The sequence below is a fragment of the Neopelma chrysocephalum genome, unplaced genomic scaffold (genome assembly GCF_003984885.1).
Source record: "Neopelma chrysocephalum unplaced genomic scaffold, ASM398488v2 Primary Assembly neopelma1_23b, whole genome shotgun sequence".
NCBI lineage: Eukaryota > Metazoa > Chordata > Aves > Passeriformes > Pipridae > Neopelma > Neopelma chrysocephalum.
Window position 1 is genome coordinate 16,187,292 of NW_020897692.1, and position 19,017 is coordinate 16,206,308.

At 36.1% G+C, this 19,017-nt stretch overlaps 1 protein-coding gene across 1 annotated transcript in view; it reads left to right on the top strand.

Annotated features, from left to right (window-relative positions):
• Nucleotides 1-19,017, top strand: part of EYS (eyes shut homolog) — an 868,863-nt gene that overhangs the window by 572,154 nt on the left and 277,692 nt on the right. The window contains exon 33 of the mRNA XM_027698171.1: nt 18,556-18,746. Coding sequence (XP_027553972.1) covers nt 18,556-18,746 — 191 coding nt within the window. The remainder of the gene's footprint in view (nt 1-18,555; nt 18,747-19,017) is intronic.

The window sequence follows — 19,017 nt, forward strand, 5'->3', positions numbered from 1 at the left end:
GATACTTTTGTCCATTTTGATATTTAAGCTCAAAACCACAAAACCCCCGAAAGGTATTCTGAAAGTCTTTATACCTGCAAAGAGGTGGATCACTACTTGATTAGGTATATATTTTTAAATCTGTTAGCAACTTTATAAAGTATATAAAAGGTTCTGGATGGAAAACACTTTCCTAGTAATGGGAGAGGTGTTGACTGAATTAACAAATTAATAAGTAGTGGGCAGTACTTTATCTTCTTTAGAGGAAGTAAAAGGTATATCAATTAGTGGAAGGTACTGCCATTACAAATAATAAATAAGGTTCACCTGCAGATTTTTCTTTCCTTGTTTTTTTTTGTCTTTTGGTTTTGGGTTGTTAGTTTGTTTCTTTGGGGTTTTTGTTTGTTTTTTGTTTTTCTTCCATGCACTGTAATGTTTTAACTAATATATCATTTAAATGTGATGTTTTAAAATGATAGCATAAGGTAGCTGTTGTATATTTTGTGTTGTTTTTGTTTTATGATAAGTCCTCCAATGTCATTTTCATTAACACTTGGTAAAACCTATGAAGTGACACTTATAGTAGCTAATGTTTGTCACCTTCTTAAACTCAAGTATTATATTGGACTTAACACATGTATAAAAGCTTCTGAATAGCAATTCACACCATTAAATGCCTCTCAAATTGCCATAAAAGGTATGCCTGCTTATCTCAATTTGAAGCAGAAAGTGTTCATGGTTATAATACATTTTCCATTATCTCAATTGACAGGTTTATAGGTGTTAAGCATCAAAAGGCTTTTTCTAGTTCTGCATTACAGGTATCATCACTTTAAGACCACTAAAACAGTTAAAATGGTGAACCTCTCATATGTGAAGCAGTATTACAGCTCAGTGATATCATGTTAAATGAGGGACTAAGGGTAGAGTGAACTCCAGGAAGATAATAAAAATTGAGTGTATTATTTGGAATTGGTACATACGAACTAATTTTGAAATTCCCTTGCAGTCCCATCAATAGCTCCATTCTTGTAAACAGCCATAAGAAATTTCTGTGAAATCACAATCTATATGAGCCCATTAATGGAAAACACTTTTGCAGTAAGAGTATTAAATGGAAAAGAAAGGTTTTTGTTGCAGCATATCAAACAGTGTCTTATTCATGCACTAATGATATGTGGGGTATCTAGGTATGTGTCAGAATAACTAGAAACACTTAGAATTTTTGCTTATTGTTTTATGGCTTCCTTTAGTTCCATACTATTCTCCACAGACAGTTAAATCAAATGGTGTTAGATTTATTCATCCACTGTAGTCAGATGGAAGAAAAAGATAATAAAACACTCTCTGGCTTATTCTGCAGTGTTTTACACTTTTGTGTCTGGTTTTAATCCCTTTGAAGCATATTTAGTCTTTTAAGTAAGTGAGTTTTGTCTTAGTGCCTAAGAGAAAAGAAAGTGTTATTTAAACTCTTGTCCTTTATCGTTGCATAACCTGTCCACAGGATGGGAACATTAACCTACTGAGGAAATTCTTTTAAAGGAAGTCTTTATATCTGGAGGTTGTAAATGAATTCTCCTCTTTTCATGATTGTGGTGTCATATTCTTACTCCTTTTTAAAGACCTCTCTTGAAAACACAGCAGTCAGAACCTTAGACAGTAGCTTAAAGGTGGAAATTGAAAGGGAAGGCTTTGAGAGAACAAATGCATTTCTATAAACAACACTTATCTATAAACAAAGGAAAAATAAAGTTAGGGTGTACCTAGAGGTAGAAAAGTACCATTCATGCTGACTATTTTCAATGATGAAATAGGTGAAAGTCTTTATGATAGACACTGACTCTGAGTAGGCTACGGTTGATTACAGAATTGAACTTCAACCAGCAAAAGAAATTTGCACCATGATTCCTTTTTTTTTCCCTTTGTATGCTAAGCTTCTGTTGCACTGATGATGAGAACTTGGTCTAGAGGGAGTTAAGTTCTTTTTAAAGAAAATTTTTAAAGAACAATTTTTAAAGAAAATTCCTCCATGTGTTCAGTGAAGTTCAGACCTCTAATGTAAACACCATTACATCATACTTGACAAAACCAATAGCAAACGCAAAGTTAATCTGTGATGAAATGATCTACTGCCACTTCAGGGAAGAGGATACTTTACCAGCACATTAACTGGAAACAGAAGGCAATGGAGTATCTGAGTAGAAAGCAGTTATTCCAATAATGTTTTATAATTTTTGCTGAAAGCAAGGTTTTTTTCTTTTTCCAAAACTCTGAAGTAGTTCACCTTACAAGAAAGGCTCTATCTATGCTGATGGTTGAGTGCCAGGTCAGAAAAAACGTTCAGGTCACAGTCTTGACTCAGCTGTTTAAGGTCATGCTGCTGTTCTTGGGGAACAGCTATAAATGCTGCTTAAGAAGCCTAGGTTTACACTGTCTACCACTCCCATTAAATTTTGCAGCAAACTAACTGCAGGCTCTTTCATACTGGGGAGGTCAGAAGCTACAAAAATATGTGCCACATAGACCAGGCACAAAGTACTCCAGCCATTCATACTGAAGGTGAGCTCGTGTGTTTGTTTAAGTTTAATAATGATGCAGGTCTTCTTATTTATAGGTCCCTGCAGACCTCCAAGTCTGCACCTCATCATGGCCTTTGATCCTCACAGGGCAGAAAACAGAGAGGTTTGGATTTGGGCGTTTGACCTATTGATGTCTGAAATGTAGAAGCAAATACAACTCCTTACACTGCCATTAAGAGACACTGTTCTAAAAAAGTCTCCATAGCAGCAGTGGCTTAAAGTTGGTTATTTCTTGAATGAGCAAATGAAGGTACTCCAAGAAACCTTCAAAGTCATATTGGAAGCTGGACAGAAGATCTGCTCAACAGATTCACCTGAAGGTCACTTGTTTGCCAATATAAATTGAGAAAAAATAAAGTGAACATTATCAAACATCTAAACAGATAAATTTAAACTTTTAATCATGAAAAGACACACAGATAGAACTCACATAGTGAGTAAACCAACCTGTCAAGGAATATCAGCTACCTCTGTGTTATAGGCAAACCTCTACAGATCACTGTAGTTATTTTTTGTTCTCCCAAAAGTCTGATCTGGGTTGCCAAGCAACAACAGCAGTTTCATTACATGTATGAACTACTACTGCATTTTTTTTCTTGCCTTAAAATTAACTGTGAGAAAATTCATCAGCTTAAATGTAGTTGTTCCTTATTACGGTTCTATTAAGCACTACAGATTAGCTGTACCAACCAAACTGTGTAAAAAAAGTCCTAAGAGCAGCAGAAGGCATAAATGACAACAGGCTTCTATGGCAAAATTTAATTTTGTTGAAGTATTATATATACAAAATTTTTAAGACACTATATTTCTGTCAGGAACTAAGAAATAGATGAGGATAGAGAAATATTCCATAAAATGCGTATGATATGTACCCTTCCCCTTATAAGATGTAAAATATCTAGAGTCAACACTAAACAACCATAGAAGGCTGCTATTTTTGATAATATAAAAGTAGATATGTTAACTTACACAAACTAATGACACACTGATTAATCAGACTGTGGTTTTATTTAGATTAGGTTTTAACTAGGAATTATACCTGAGATCAAAACACAGATAAAAATTTGGAACTCATCATACTTAAACCCTTGAGTAATACTTATGATAGATTTGACACAGCTAAAAGGTGATTTGCAACACTAAACCCAGTGCAGTCAAAATATAAGACGTGGTTTCTTGCGTTTTCTGCTAGCTTGGAATTAACCTTAAAATAGCCTTTTTTCCTTATTAATCTATGGATGAATCTGAACATGTATTATAATGTCTTCCAGGAGCAATCTTTTTTGTTACCTTGGCAATACTAGCAATTTTAACATTTATTTACTTAATAGAGTGAAGGTTCTTGACACACTCCATTTGATTCTGATGACTGAAAAGTAAACAGTCTCTCAAGATTTTTTAGAAATGGTTAGTTTCATTTTCTAAAATTTAAAGGACTTGCTCAATAGAAGAGAGGGTGCAAGGAACTTGCCCATAATAGATTATTTTTCATAGAAAATGAAATATGAATATTGCTGGTTCAGTAATGTCAGAGACTTCTGTTTGGAATCACCAGTGGGCAAAATTTTACCATATATTATTACTTTATAGATTAACATAGAAATTAGAACCAGAAACTACTCAGTGATCAATAAAATCCTGATGTGGTATCCCTTCTTCTGTCCTTTCAGCTGAGCAGAAAGAGCAGGAGTTTTTCTAATCAAAGTTCGAGTATACAGTTTAGTACTTCAGATGAGTTTTAAATAAACAACAAAGAATGGGGTAAGGAATTGGTGTGATAAAATATGTAGGAATGTATTGAATAGATATATAAGACAAATTGGGTATTGAATTCTTTAATTCAGTGTCCAGAAAAGCAGTAGTACTTCTTTATTTTATCTGGAAAACTATACCGCTTCATTTTTAATAACATCAGAAAAGTCAGCTTTGCTTGCTTAAATTGCAATAGATACTTACACTTGATCCTTAAGAGTCCATAGTTAGCCCTTAGCAAGACTTTAGACATCATCATGACTTACCTTGGAGATTAATTATGTTATCCATATGGGATCTAGGTCATCAGTGCAGCCCAGTAAATATGCTTTCTGCCCTCAGCAAGGGTTTGTCCTGGCTGAGCACTGACCTGGCAGTTCAGGGGCTCAGACTCACTCTGGCCTCAGCTGGTGTTGCTGGTTTAACCCCTGTGCTGCTGTCAGTGGCTACTACCTCCCCTGCTCCAGCTTCAGCTCTGGGGTGACCCTGCTGGGGAGGGGGTGACATCCCCCACCTCTCACTGCCTGACAAACCACAGCCCGCTGTGTGTATAGGGCTGAGGTGGGGCTGGAGGCCACTGTCAGGCTGTAGCTGGCAGTCTAGGAGAAGGAAGGAGGTTGTGACAGGGAAACATTTAAAAAGTGACCAAGCCTGAGGAGAAATAAATGTGACACTTTTTCTGGTGAAGACCTGAGAATGCTGACAGCTCACTGTGACCTCCCCTACAACCTCCCACCCCTATTTCTCTTGAGGAAGACTGAAGAGTCAACCTTAGGACCCAGCAGGGCACAGGAAGGGCGAGCATAACAGCTAAGAAAAGGGATAGATACTAGGAAGACTTTATTGTATAACAATTTTAACATTAAGGTGTAATGTGTGTAATGGCCAGTCTTCGCGACCGAAGATTTGGGGAAAGGTCTTTTACCTTTCCAGCCTGCGCAATGGATTTTTTAGGTGAGACACAGCCTGCGCTGAACTGAGCCCACCCTTTAATCCTAAGGTTCATCTGCTGGGGCCAAGCAAGCTTGGACAATGGCAGTGAGGTCCTCAGGACGTAGGTTTTGTTTTTAGAGTGACCTTCTCATAGATGGATGGCCTCACAGGCCTAACGGACTCCATCTGCCCGGGGGACTGGCTGGATTCGAACCTGGGTCCCAGAGGTGAGAGTCCTGCATGCTAACCACTAGGCCACCAGGGGTCCCCCTTAACATTAAGGTGGCATTTCCATACTAATTGCATAACATGTGCTATGAAACCTTAAAAACATGGATTTCTAGTTGCCACGTAGATGGTGTTTTCACTTTTGCCTATGGCAGGATTTGGAGTCTGACTCTAGACTGTCTCTATGCAGAAAAACAGATGTTTTTAGGGTGTGATTCATCTCAGGGAATGCATCTAAAATTATTCAGGTAAATCATGCTATAGAAGTTTCTCTATCCCAATCTACCATAAAGCAAATCAAAACCATCCTGTGCCTCTCTTCTCTCAGGTAAGTGCCCTCATCTAAGGCTACAAAATTTATACTTTTCTCCTCACTTATATATTTTCATGGATTTTGTCACTCTGAGGGACAAAATACCCCCTGGGCTAGCTTTCTGTCTAGTAGCTAGAACATTTGTTAATACATAGAAGGCACAGATATTGAGTCCTAGACACAGAAAAAAAGTTAACCTGTGTCTCCAACTGACTGAACAGTGTAATAAGTGCTTTGTGGCATAAAAGATGAACAGTACCACTATCATCACCTTTGTGGCACTGCTGTAAAAGAGAATAATGATCCCTGTTTCGTTCTTTGAAAGTGCAATTGTACATGACAATGCACAGCATAAATATCTGGCCTTCCGCTTCCAGGCAGACAGATCTGCATGTAGTCTTTAATCAGATACCTGGAAGATGAGGAGGGGTTAGAGTACCAGTCACTGTCTTCCCTGTTTTTTGTTATCTAGCATTAGATTGTTTCCTACTTCATTTCCAGATTTTGGGTTATTCCTTGAAAACACCTAATTTCACAGGTCCTGCATAGGTCTTGATCCCATTTTGAGGGGCAGAAAGACACAGTATAGGGAATTGGTCGTGATCACTCTAGTGGAGATGCTCCTTAATCAGTAATTCCCTGAATTATATAAAGAAACAAAAGCAGAATATTCATTATTTTGCAAACCTAGAATTTTTAGATAATTATTTTTACAGTGGTTTTGATTATTTTGAGCCTAGTATATATGATTATACATTTTTTCCAGACTAAATAAGAGGTTTAACTCATTAAAGCTCTGTGATTTTTTTTATTTTTCTTTTTAGGCATAATGCAACCGATATAAACCACCATATTTACATTGTCTTTTCCAGACTTCATTTGCAAGTGTATCTCCTCTCCTTGATTCTTACAAATGTTTTCTCAGCACCCATCCAAAAATGATGCACTCTTTTTACAACATAGAATTTCTTGGTGCTAAGAGATGACCTAAATTCTGTTCTTGTCTGTATTGGTGGTCCGGTTAAAGTCATACAGTCAAAATCCTCTCACAGTCCACAAGTCCTCTGAGGTTTCTAGCCAGGTGACAGCCTTGTTCACTAGGTTGTAGCTAAACGTCTTGGACATATCCCTCCTTTTCTCTGTTCCAGAGGATTTTGTATTCAACTCTGCAGAATGGCATTATTAAGACATAAATGTGATCCATAACACTCCTAAGGACAATGACAGCTGTAGATTAAACTTCTTCAGGTAGAGGGCTTTTGTAATATCTGTGTCTCTTCTTTGAATGTAATGTGTGTGTGTGAATTGTTGTCATGTTTTAAATATGCCTGCTACCTACAGGAGAAGAAAATGCTTTTCATTCCGTCAGAGGGCTTAGCACTGTGCTTTTTATGGATGGAAAAGTCTGCTTTGTACTTTAAATAGGGGAGCTGATTTTAAACCCTCAGAACTTAAAGCTGCAAACCTCAATGTGCTGATTAGTTTAGTGCTGTCTTAACTCATTTCCTGTGCAGCAGGAATATAATTCCCATTAGACCTTTACGGCAACGAAGTTTTAAACATCAGGCCATTTTTGATTCTGTCCTTAGAAAGTTGATAAAGCTTGAAACTGTGCCAAAGGAAAAGTTTCATAATGAAGCTGATGAAAACATAAGCCACAGACTTTTCTTCTTGAGAATGTAATTTTTCATACTAACAATTGGTAACACTGAGATTTTGCCTTCATGTAAAAGCTTGAATTTGAACATTTGAAAGACATAAGATGAATTTCTGATGTTTTGGTTTATGTAGCATCCAATAATTTAAATGTATTCAACTGAAAAACAATAATTTGGGGAGGGCTATAAAAGACACAAGCTAGATGTTTGATTTTTTTTCAGGATTTTTTTACTATTTCTCCAACATTTATTTGTTATATTAGATATAAAGAAATTCACTTGGGGATGTTGAGCATAGTCATTATTAGCTAGGTTTAATTTTACTTAAGTTAACCAAATTGACTATAAATTTGCCATCCTGTAAAGAGAAAGAAATAAAGGACCTTTGCAAACCAGTTAATGAAGACATAGTGAATGACATCAACATTTAGAACCAATATTTCTCTAATACTGGAAAGACCACCCTAGGTAATACAAGCATTGTATGGTACCATACAATAGATTACACTAAATTTCTGTGTGCTGAAATAATATCAATTTTCAGGACAAAGCCTGCCTTTGCATTCCAGGGTCTTTCTGGTTTTTATTAACAACTGTTGCTCTCCAAAGAGTGTAGAGCACATGCTCCTGTTGTTATGAAATGCACTGCAACTATTTTTTTACTTTTGACAGATTAAGGGTTGAAAACAATAGATCTTAAATACTGTAGTGCTTCTCTTTAAACAAGTTATTTTCACATGAATATTTTTGCTGAAAATCATATCTATCATACAAATAAGAGATAGCTATTCTTAGTTTTTTATTTTATCTCTGAAATTACTTGTTTCTAATAGATTGCATCTAATGTGCTTAACATTTCTAATAAATCAAACTAGGATTTTGGAGAGAATTTTGAACACAGTTGGGTAAATAAAATGCCGTTGTACTCAAGATTACAATGAATATTATTTTCCAAATTTTATTTGGTGTAAATAAGGGATTTTTTTCTATCCTTGTCTATATCTGCTGACAGTTCCTCTCTAACTTTCAAAAGAAATTAAATATAGCATGCTCTAACTCCCAAATAATAATCTATTTTTGCAGATATTTTTCTTTCTGTTTTGGTCAAAACAGAACCTAGTGTTTGCCAAAAATTCCTCAGTGACTGTTGCTATGTGGTATTTAAGAATAAGGCAGTATTTGTAGTGTGATTTTCCTGAGTAATCTTTATTTGGAGGCGCTAGGGACAGTGTTGTTTTTCTTAAATTGTATTTTATATAGGATAGGTAAACAACAGGCTTACCAGAAGTGAATTTTAGATTTCTGTGAGAGTTAACAAGTACATTTAGATGGAAGTACTTGGCATATTGCCAGATTTTACAGAAAATTGAATAACAGAAAAGCAACAACTAAGAATTCTGCAAAGGCCTGGCTGTAAAATTAGACTATTTCCAGCTCCTATGCAAATTGTAATTTTGTACCTCAGTCCTTCCCCAACTATTTCTGCCTTAATTGTTTACATTTCGTATAGATTGAAGATATCGAAAGCAGACGAGGTGGTACTTTACGTTCACCCTGTTTACAAAGATTTTTATTTGTTAGAGGATAAAGATACAGACTGATTTTAGTGCTATGCACAAGATATAGAAAATACACTATATTTACTCTTAATATAATTGATATTAATTCTACTTAATATAATTTCAGCAATATAAACAATCATCATCAGAAAATTATGTAAAGGTTACTAAGTATAAATTTGAAACAGTGATTGTTCTGTTGCTGTAGCAATATTTTTGACTGGAATAAACTTTCATATCCATAAGAAAATTGTTGAAAAACAAATAAAGAAATAGATTACTTTGTTAAAGCTATGGACAATCTCAGTTGATTTGCCTTGTAAGTGAATTGCCAAATAGCAGTTGTCAGAGCATTGTCTCCATCTACAGTAACTCCTTAGTAGAGGAAAACCATGACACAGGAAGAGTAATATTTTGTAAAGCTAAAAACTATATAAAGCTGGCATGATTTCTGTTACAGTTCATGATGTTGTGCAGTGATTTCTGTGACCCATATACTACAACAGAGGAAGAGAATGACTCCAATTAATAAGGACATCAGCAGTGTTGTAACACCTCTGGTAAAAATAGGTGCAAAATCTAAGCAGAGAAACAGGTGTTTTTTCATATTTTAAGTTAGTTTGTGTTTTATAATTAAATACATATGAAAAAACATAGTGGAGCAGTTGATTAATGGTGTACATCACAAAAGTAACTATGACTGTAGATTTCTAATATGTGAAGATAGACTGTTCACTCAATATAATGAAGACATTTTGCTTATGATAACAGATGAAATATGTAGCAAAACAGAGACTATGAAGATGATTAAGGGGATGAAGCATGTCTCTTATGAGGACAGGCTGGGAGGGTTGAATCTGTTCAGCCTTGAGAACAGATAACTGAGAGGGGGCCTCATCAGTGTAAATAAGCATCTGAAGGAAGGCTGCCAAGAGGATGGATACAGGCTCTTCTTGGCAGTGCCAAGCACTAGGACAGGAAGAAATAGGCAGACACTGATGAATGGGAAGTTCCACCTGAATTCAAGGAAGAACTTCTTTACTGTGCAGGTGACTGAGCACTGTGACAGATTGCCCAGGGAGGTTGTGGAGTCTCCCTCACTGAAGATATTCAAGAATCTTCTGCATACAGTCCTGTGCCTTGTGCTCTGGGATTACCCTTCTTGAAGAGGGAGAACAAAACAACACACTAGGGTCTTTTCAACTTTATCCATTCTGTGATTCTGTGAAAGGTTTGGGTTTTTTCCTATTACAGGCCTAAAACTAATCATATTCACTGCAAAATAGGAATTGAGGTTTCTTTTCATTTTTACCTTAGAGATAAACAGTATCAAGAGTAGATACTGTTTTTAATTATCTTCTTAATTCTGTCTTGATTCTAAGATGTAGTTGTTGCACTTAAAGGTAAGTAATTACAACCCAAGCAGAATTAACTATAAATTTTAGTATGGCAATTTCTATTCTAGCCATCACTCTATGATCTTTCTGAATTAAATCCAAATAAGTTATCTGAAGACATCCATCTGAACAATAGTACTGAGGTTTTTTTCCTTGATGCTTTGTGTGCATGCAGGTCTTCATTACAACTCCTAAGCAAGAAAAAATTGCATACCAGTCCACAAGAGAGCCTGCAGGCTTCTAATACATGACGTAAGATGAAGGAAGCAGAAATAATAGTCTCCACACTCCAAACTGAGTACTTTAGTATTGCTTTCATAAGACAACTGCATATTTGCACTGTCTCTCGGCGGGAAAGGAAAGCAGAGAGACATAGATAGACTGAACACAGTACTATATGTAAGATATTAGTTGAAAGAGTCACAGTTTCACCAGAAGGAATGAATGAAGTATTATTTCAGAGCGCCATGGCTTTACTATTAGGGTCATTAGTGTCACTCCTATTTGCAAAAGACAAAATTGAATTACCAAAACAAAATGTTGGATCTGTAAAGGTTTGGGTCTGAAACAAGAAGAAATTATTCAAGGAGTGTTCCATTCTTCTTCTGCCATGCTAGATACTATGTATGAATCCTCAACTATAAATGCATAGAATAAACAATATTATTGTAAGTGTCATTTTCGAGCAAATTCCATAGTTGGATAGTTCATGCACTTTCCTAATTGTTTGGTTTTTTGGTTTTTTTGACTGCAATAGAAAGACAAAACACCATGAAAAAAAATTCAAAAAATCTATCACTTCTACCAGTGGATTTGGCCAGATAGAAATATTGTCTTGTTCTGGATTCCATAACGACTCTTTTTATTTGTTTTCCAGTCAAAAAACAGTCTTGCTTAAGTTATTGATTTGGTATTGAGAGTAAAGGATGATTACTGATGTATTTTTTCTTGTATTATAGACTTAAAAACTTGTGCTCTCACTGTGCAATTCTTGCAATACACTGCAGGATCTTGATTATCATGATACTCACATCTATATTTTTTATTCTGAATAATAGGCAGATAACTGCTCTTTGGAGTAGCCTTTAGTACCATAAAGGACATTTTAAAGTCGTGTTATGTGCATGTCACGCTTTGACCATTGATATTTATCGTAATCTTTAAAATAGTTGATAATATGTTAAAATTAGTTCAGTTCTGTTTGTTCAAAGTCTAGTTATAGGAGACCGAAAATAAGAGTAAAGGGCAAAAAGCTTGGTTTCTTATGGATACAACTACTTCTCTCCAAGTGGTGGATCTAATGCTTTCTAATTATGGGGTTTATCAACACGTAAGCAGTGGCTCTGGGCTCGGTGCTGGCTGTGTGCCAGCTGCCAACACTTTGTAGAAAGTGCAGCAGGAGGAAAAGATTTTAGCAAGGCTTGTGACGTTCTGCTGAGAGCAAGTCAAACTATTCCCAGGGTAAGAGCTGCTCCTGATTTCTGGGGTAATAATACTTGATTCTCTCTGTGTCCCTTGTAGTATATTTAAAAAGGAAAAAAATAACACAGTCTTTAGGTGAAGCAGAACTACACACTGCTGATGTTTTTCCTGATTTTTACATATATATATATATATATTAATGTCTTCAGTGAGAGAATCTCTTCTATTCACCTGCTGATTGCAATAAACTTAACACCTCTCTCTATTATCTGTATGTTGATGAGCTAGCCCACATGGCAGTCACACAAGTATCAGTAAATCTCACTAAGCTGTTGTTGCAATTAATGGTCATAATCAGGCATTGGATTTGAATTTAAAATCTACATTTGAGCATGAACCAGAATCCTGCTTTAGAAACTAATAACACTTTATTGACAATAACAAAACAATTTCCTGCACTAATTACATTCCAAGTGCCTTCTATAGTTTAAATGGGTTATTGCTAGAAGACTCTGCCCCTGTTTTCCCTGAGTTCAAGAAGGGGTCAAGACTTACCATATTTTAAGTTCTCTGCAGTCAGTATTTTAATTTTTTTAAAAATTGAAAAATATTAAAAAGAAAATTTTATATGTATCGTTTTTTGTTGTTTCCAATTGTAAGTCTTGAGCAGAATGAGGGGAGAAGTGAAAATTAATAGAAAATGTAGCCAACTGTCCCCTTTATAGTGTGAGTAGGGAAGGTAAGTGCAGATCTCATTACCGACAGCATTGCAGAATGACTGTTGGACGTGAAGGAGTTAAGAATCAAAACTTGGATCGACAGACATAACTGATGCACGCATGAGGAAAAGAAAGATATACAATAACTGCAGAAAAATAAAAAGAGCTTCCTGGGATTTAGGATCTGATGTTCCATACCTTTAAGGCAGCTGAATTATATCCATGTGTTTGTGCATGTGTGTATGTGTATGTTTAGGCTAGAAGTGAAGAATTGTGAATTATAGGAGCGCTAAAACAGTCATAGTTTTCCTTTAGAAGAGTTTTGCAGTCTACTCAAGTCTATGGCTCTGTGAAAGCATGAAAAAGGAATAGTAAAAAGCATTTATTTGTAACTTGTTTTTCTTTGCTTGAAAGCTACTTGTGGGCTGCACTGGCAACAGTTCTAGATGTTAACCATATTTTATTGTTGTCTAATGCCACATTAGAGAATATTTCAACTTTCAGAGAAAAAAACAACTATAATTCCCTGCTACTCATGCAGCACAGACTTGTGTGACAGCATTAAACATAGGTTCACTGTAACTGGATATGTTATGTGGAACCAACGGTGAGGCGTAGCACAGTGAAATAGCATTGCAACTGGAAATAGTTGGAGATCATTGTTCTACTCTGCCTTTAAGGTATTTCAGCTCAAGGGATTAAATAAAATGTATAGAAGTAAATGAGACAATTGAAAATAAAGTGGAACCTTTTAAATGCTGATTGCAAATATGAAGTAGGTTATTGTATTTAAGGGAGTTAAAAATAAAACTTATGGGTTATTTTTCTGTGGCTGTTTTTCACAACTTGCTGGAAAGATTGACCTTATTTTAGAATGCAAATGAGAATGATTGACATGACTCATTATATATGGCATCTCAAAAGAAAACCCCCAGAAATATAAGAAAAATGAAAGCTGAGGTACTTTCAGCATACTGAGAGTAAAAAGAAAACAAGAAATCAGTGTTACGTGCATAGGACACATGAAACAGAAGTTTCTAAAAGTGGTAACAAAAAAAAGGTATCATATTACTAATATTATCTATTAACTCTGCTTTGATATTCTGTGACATTAAAAAAAACCAAGGAGACATTAATTCTTTGTAGTTAGGACAGCAAACATGTTTCTACTGTGGCAAGATATCTGTTCATATTTAGGACTTTCATTTATCCTTCTGTTATTCCTTTCTACAAAGAGCCTGACTGTAGGTTCTACCTCCCTGTAAGACTTTCCTCCTTGATGGCAGGACTGAGGGCCCCCATGCCTTTCTCCCCCACATCTAGAGCTCTGCAGTCACTCCTGATGCACTGGGTTACCCTGGCATCATAGTTGGTGCCCACAGGGAAGAGTAACAAGGGTTAACCATGTGTGAGCTGTGCAAACCTTGCTGGTCCCTGTGTAGAATCCCAGATCCTGACCCTACCAGACAGCCAACTGACCAGACAAGCCTCTGAGGACATCAAGTTGGACTGTCTTATTGTCTTCTGTGACTCTCACCTCACAGAAGAGAGTCTTCAGTAATGCTCTCACTCATCTTTGCCCCCTTCTGCAATTATCAGCTCTGGGCTGAGCTGGCTCTGAGAGATCTCCTGAACAATCTTGTTTGCTTTCAGCAAAGCCCTGGGCAGCTGCAGGTTTGCTGGTCAATCACAAACTGTCCTCCTGCTGCCAGAGATCACAAGCTTCCAGCCTTCTCAGCAAGGGGTAAGAGGTGACTACGGCATGCAGGGCAGCCGATGGTACAACCATTGATGTGGCCATTGGAGGGGCCTTGCCTGACAGCCAGGCCCATGGAAGCTGGTAGCAGGTGTGATGAACCATGAGCACACCCTGGCTGAGGAAGCCATGGCACTTTTTAGGGTGGAAACTAACAGGCTGTCCCAGGGGAAGCATTGTTCCTTGCATGCTGTTTGTGTAAGCCTGAGCCATAGACAGCCATTGGAAGTCAGCTGTTGAGCTGGAGAGGTCTGCAGCCAGACCTGTGAAACAGTCCTTGCTCTGACTTCTTTGCTTGGCTTTTCTGAAACTTTTTTTTTCACCTGGCATTCCCCAGTTTTAAACAACCTTTTTATTACCATGGTTTTATACTGTTAAGAGATGTGTCCCTTCTTCATAAAAATAAATAAGAATTTCAAATAGCAAATTAATTGTTCAGATTTTTCATGACAGAGTTCTTCCCACAGGTAGTGATGCTGTCTCTTTGAATTTTGTAAGATAATTCTAATTAAAAGAATAGCAAAAGATGTGATGGATGTGTCAATGAAAAAGGGAAGACCGATAGCTTAAACAAGTGTTTTGTTCCAAGGTGCTGCATAACAAAAGAGAATAGCAGAATAAAGAAAAAAATCATCATCATAATCCTCTTTGTGCCTGAGTCCATGCAAACAGCAGGGTGTGCATTAGACATAGAAATATACGGAGACAAAAGCTCCATCACCAGGAGCACGTGCTCATGGACATATTAAAAGTTTTTATTATCCCTACCTGCCTCTAAAAACCAAGACTTAAAATTGTGTGGCTTTCAAAAAATTTTAAGTTTGCAGGTCTCCATTCTGAAGCTGGTGCAGCTGAAACTCATTGGAATGGAGAAACCCAGTAGGTAGTGGCAAGAGTTAATGAACCTTGACAGTGAACTGGGTTGTAGATCTGCCTGTGTATCCTCTTACCATTACAGCTGGATCTCAAACCTTTTAACGTTCTGACATTAACATGAATTCTTGTAAAGAGAAAAACACAGAGCTGTATGTACACAGGGGAGCAAGCTACAGCTGAAAGGATTTTATAGGCCAAAGGGCTTGCCTGTTTCTTAGGAAAGCAAGTGTTAGACATTCATAGTGAAAGATAAAATACAGCTTCAATTTTTCCTTTTTTGTTCTAAAGGCTTGGGTGATGAGCAGTCTCCATTAGGACAAAAAGTAATCTAGGAAGCCAGATCTAGAGGTCAAACGAAAAAGTTATATATAGAAGGATTACAAGCAAAGCTTATGTTTATAAGAAGAGATTGTGTACCGTTACAAACAATGTGAGAATCTTAATAGGTAAAACCACACCAGTGGTTTATGTTAATAGCTATTGTGGGAAGGTATGTAGCCTATTTATGATTCGAGTAGTATGTTTTTATGGATTTCACAGAAACCTGGAGCCTGCTAAATATTCTTCAGTGCTTTCTCTCATTAACTCTTTCCATATTTATGGACATAGAGCAATTGTAGTCATTTTACTGCAGATAATTCTTTTGTGAAGTTCTCTGTTTAGGAGCACAAACGTATTTCCCAAAAGAAGCCAAACTAACCTCAAATACATGGAATAATGGATTGTATTGGCTTGCAAGGCATCATCACTTGTGGACATATAAAGATAAATAGAAATGGGTGTCAGTTAGAAAAAAGCCCATTTTTTATCTGCGGTGCTTGCTGCAATTATACATAGAAAGCTAAATGTAGATGCCACTAGCTTGTGCTTGTTTGGTCTTCCTTGAAATTTAGTAGATAATCCAGTCTGTCCTCAGATTTAGATTATAGTTTCAGGAATCATGAATAAACTGCTTTGTTCCCTTACCCACCTTTTTATTCTACTCACAATTACAGATTTTACTCTTCTTAGCAAAACACTGAGGAGCTGATGTAGTTTTGACGTTTTCTCACGTTTACTTTATTATATGCTGAACAGTGCAGAAAAAAACACAAAAAAATAAAAACAACCCACTTGTAAAAAATTGAGAAGATGACAGAAGGAGGACTGCAGGAAAGAGATATTCTGTGCAACTTTGCTGTCTTTCAGCCAAGCTTATCTCCTAACTGGAGTCATGAAAAAGAGATATCAGTATATCTCTGATATATATATATATAAGAGGTTAGATATCAGTATCTAAAGACTGTGGGGATAACTGAGAGGTTCCTTGGAAGAAGCAAAACCATGTGCAGGAGTAGTTCAGGGCAAAAGCAATGAGAGAAAGATTTAGAGCTCAGTGGCTAGCTCGGGAAGGAAACCAAACAAGGGTTAGGGATTGGAGATAATTCTCTAAAACCTATTCTTGGAGCAATTGTCCTGTCTGTAAAATTTAAGACAAAAGAGACTTTTTAAAGATTAAATACATTTAAAATTATAAGGGGTTTTTTGCTGTTGCTGTTTTTGGTGTTTAGGGGTTTTTTGCAGCATTGATCATTGATTGGTATTGCTTGAAATTTTTGGTCTATTTTACTGTGTGTTCTATGTGTGTGTATAATACTGATTTTCTTACAGTACTGAGAATTTTTTAAGGGCTTTGTTTAGGATTTGACCACAGTGACTTTGACTTTTTAAATAGGTTTCTGAAAAGTCATGAAAGGATAAAATTCAGTATATTCTTACAGTGATATATGGGAGTTCAACATCAATAGTTTTTATTTTATCCCAGTATCATTGACATTGAGAATTTTAGCACATATAATGATGTATTTGCTATTGGAGTTGGTGTCACAACAGATTAAAATTTTGTCTGTTTTGTAAAATAGAAACAGAAAAGATACTCAAAATCCCTCTACAGATGATTCTATGACATTTGAACAAATTGAAATAGAATTATTCAGTTGTTATATTTCGTATATTGTATCTAAGTTCATATTGTTGCACTGATGTTTTTCACATGATAGGTGAATTTTTAGTATTTCTTTAAATTTTTATCTGCTTTATAAAGTTGATCAAACAAATAATTGTATGCTGTGTGATTCAAATGAGCCTAAAGCATAAACCTGATCCTGCAAAAAATCAAAATACTTAACTCCTCCTGTCACATGGATGGGAGGGGCCCACATATTTAAGTTCTCAAAAGCACATAAAGGTAGTGATCTGAGTCTCAGTTTGAGTACATGACGAGTAAAAAAATTAAATGCAAGACTGCATTTCCGTATGAATGGGTACCCATTTTTCGTGTTGAATACTCTTCCCTTGTAAAAATACAACACAGTGAAAGAGAGAAGAAAGGACGGAAAGAGAAAGAGAGGGAAGGGAAGAAAAAACAAAGGAAGGAAGGGGAAGAGAAAATAGAAGAGAGGGAGAGGGCAAGAAAGAGAATAAGAAACAAAGAAAAATGAAGAAAATAGAACAAAACAAAGAGAAACTAAAAGAAAAGAAGAAAAAAGAAATAGAAAGAAAAAAGAAAGGGAGGGAGGGAAGCAAGGGAATGAGAGGAAGGAAGAAAGAAAAGAAGGAAGGAGAGAAGAAAAAGAAGAGGATAGGAAAGGGAAAGGAAAAGAAAGAAAAGGAGAAGAGGAAAGAGGGGGGAAGAGAGAGAACATAAAAATTAAAAGAGGTCATTTTAAGTGTAGTGCTCTGTTACCTCTGATGGGCTTGAAGCCATGATTCCACATACCTTTTCCATTTAAATAAGAGCTGCATGTGCCCTTGCAAGGTACAGCACAGGGTGCTGAAGGGTAAGAGATATCTAGATAAATCAAACAGACAAGCTAGATGTATTCACAATGGATATTTTCAGCTTTCACCCTAGCCCCACATTGTTTGTCTTAGAACAAAATAGTTGATGTATTTGAGATGTCACTTTCATAGTTAGGCTGTAGAATATCTTGCTCCCTTTCCATAGCATGTAGTTTCTGTAAAGATTTCTAACCCATTAATTCCTGGATTTAACTTTAATTAAAACACCTAACTTTGAAAAAAAACTGTTCTTGACTTATGTTGAGCCAAAGCTACCAGATATGTACCAAGTGCTATTATCTTCATAGCCTATTGTTTTTTCATGCATTGATCCTAGTTGCCTGCTTAATATAATTTGACCAAACCTTTATGTGTAATTTTATAAACACTCTGTGTTATCTTTGACAGAAGAAAACTAACATCAATTTTCAGATTCATGTCTGTCTCCTTGACAGATGTAAAAAAATACCGTATGTCTTTGCTACCATTAGCAGAATAAGAAAACAGTATGTGAAGAAGAAAAATGTGTTTAAAACCTTATATCTCTCAAAATTCTATTTACAGATTTTAGTTATGCTCGCTATTATGGCAATTCTTACCTGGAATTTCAAGGCTTACATTTGAACATACAAAACTTCATCCATCTGCAATTTAAGACCTGTAATCCTCATGGACTCCTCCTAAATATTGAACAGAGCCCAGAAACAATACAACATTTTTTAATTCGACTTTTCATCAATAATGGTACCTTACAGGTAAGACCTCAAAGTATCCCACTGAAAGAGAAGTAAATAAAAGTAAGGATTTGTAAAAATTTTAATATTTTTTTCTTTTTCTTACTGTAGAAGATAGTAAATAAATCTACAGAGAATCTTGACATTCTTTAGTATTTTAAGGAAAATAGTTACCAAACTTGCTGTCTGTTATGCTCAGTTCATGGCTAATACAATTGATATGTCTCATAAGAGGTGGGGCTTAAGGAAGATCTTATATTGATTATATTTGGAATCTCATACAAAAAGTACA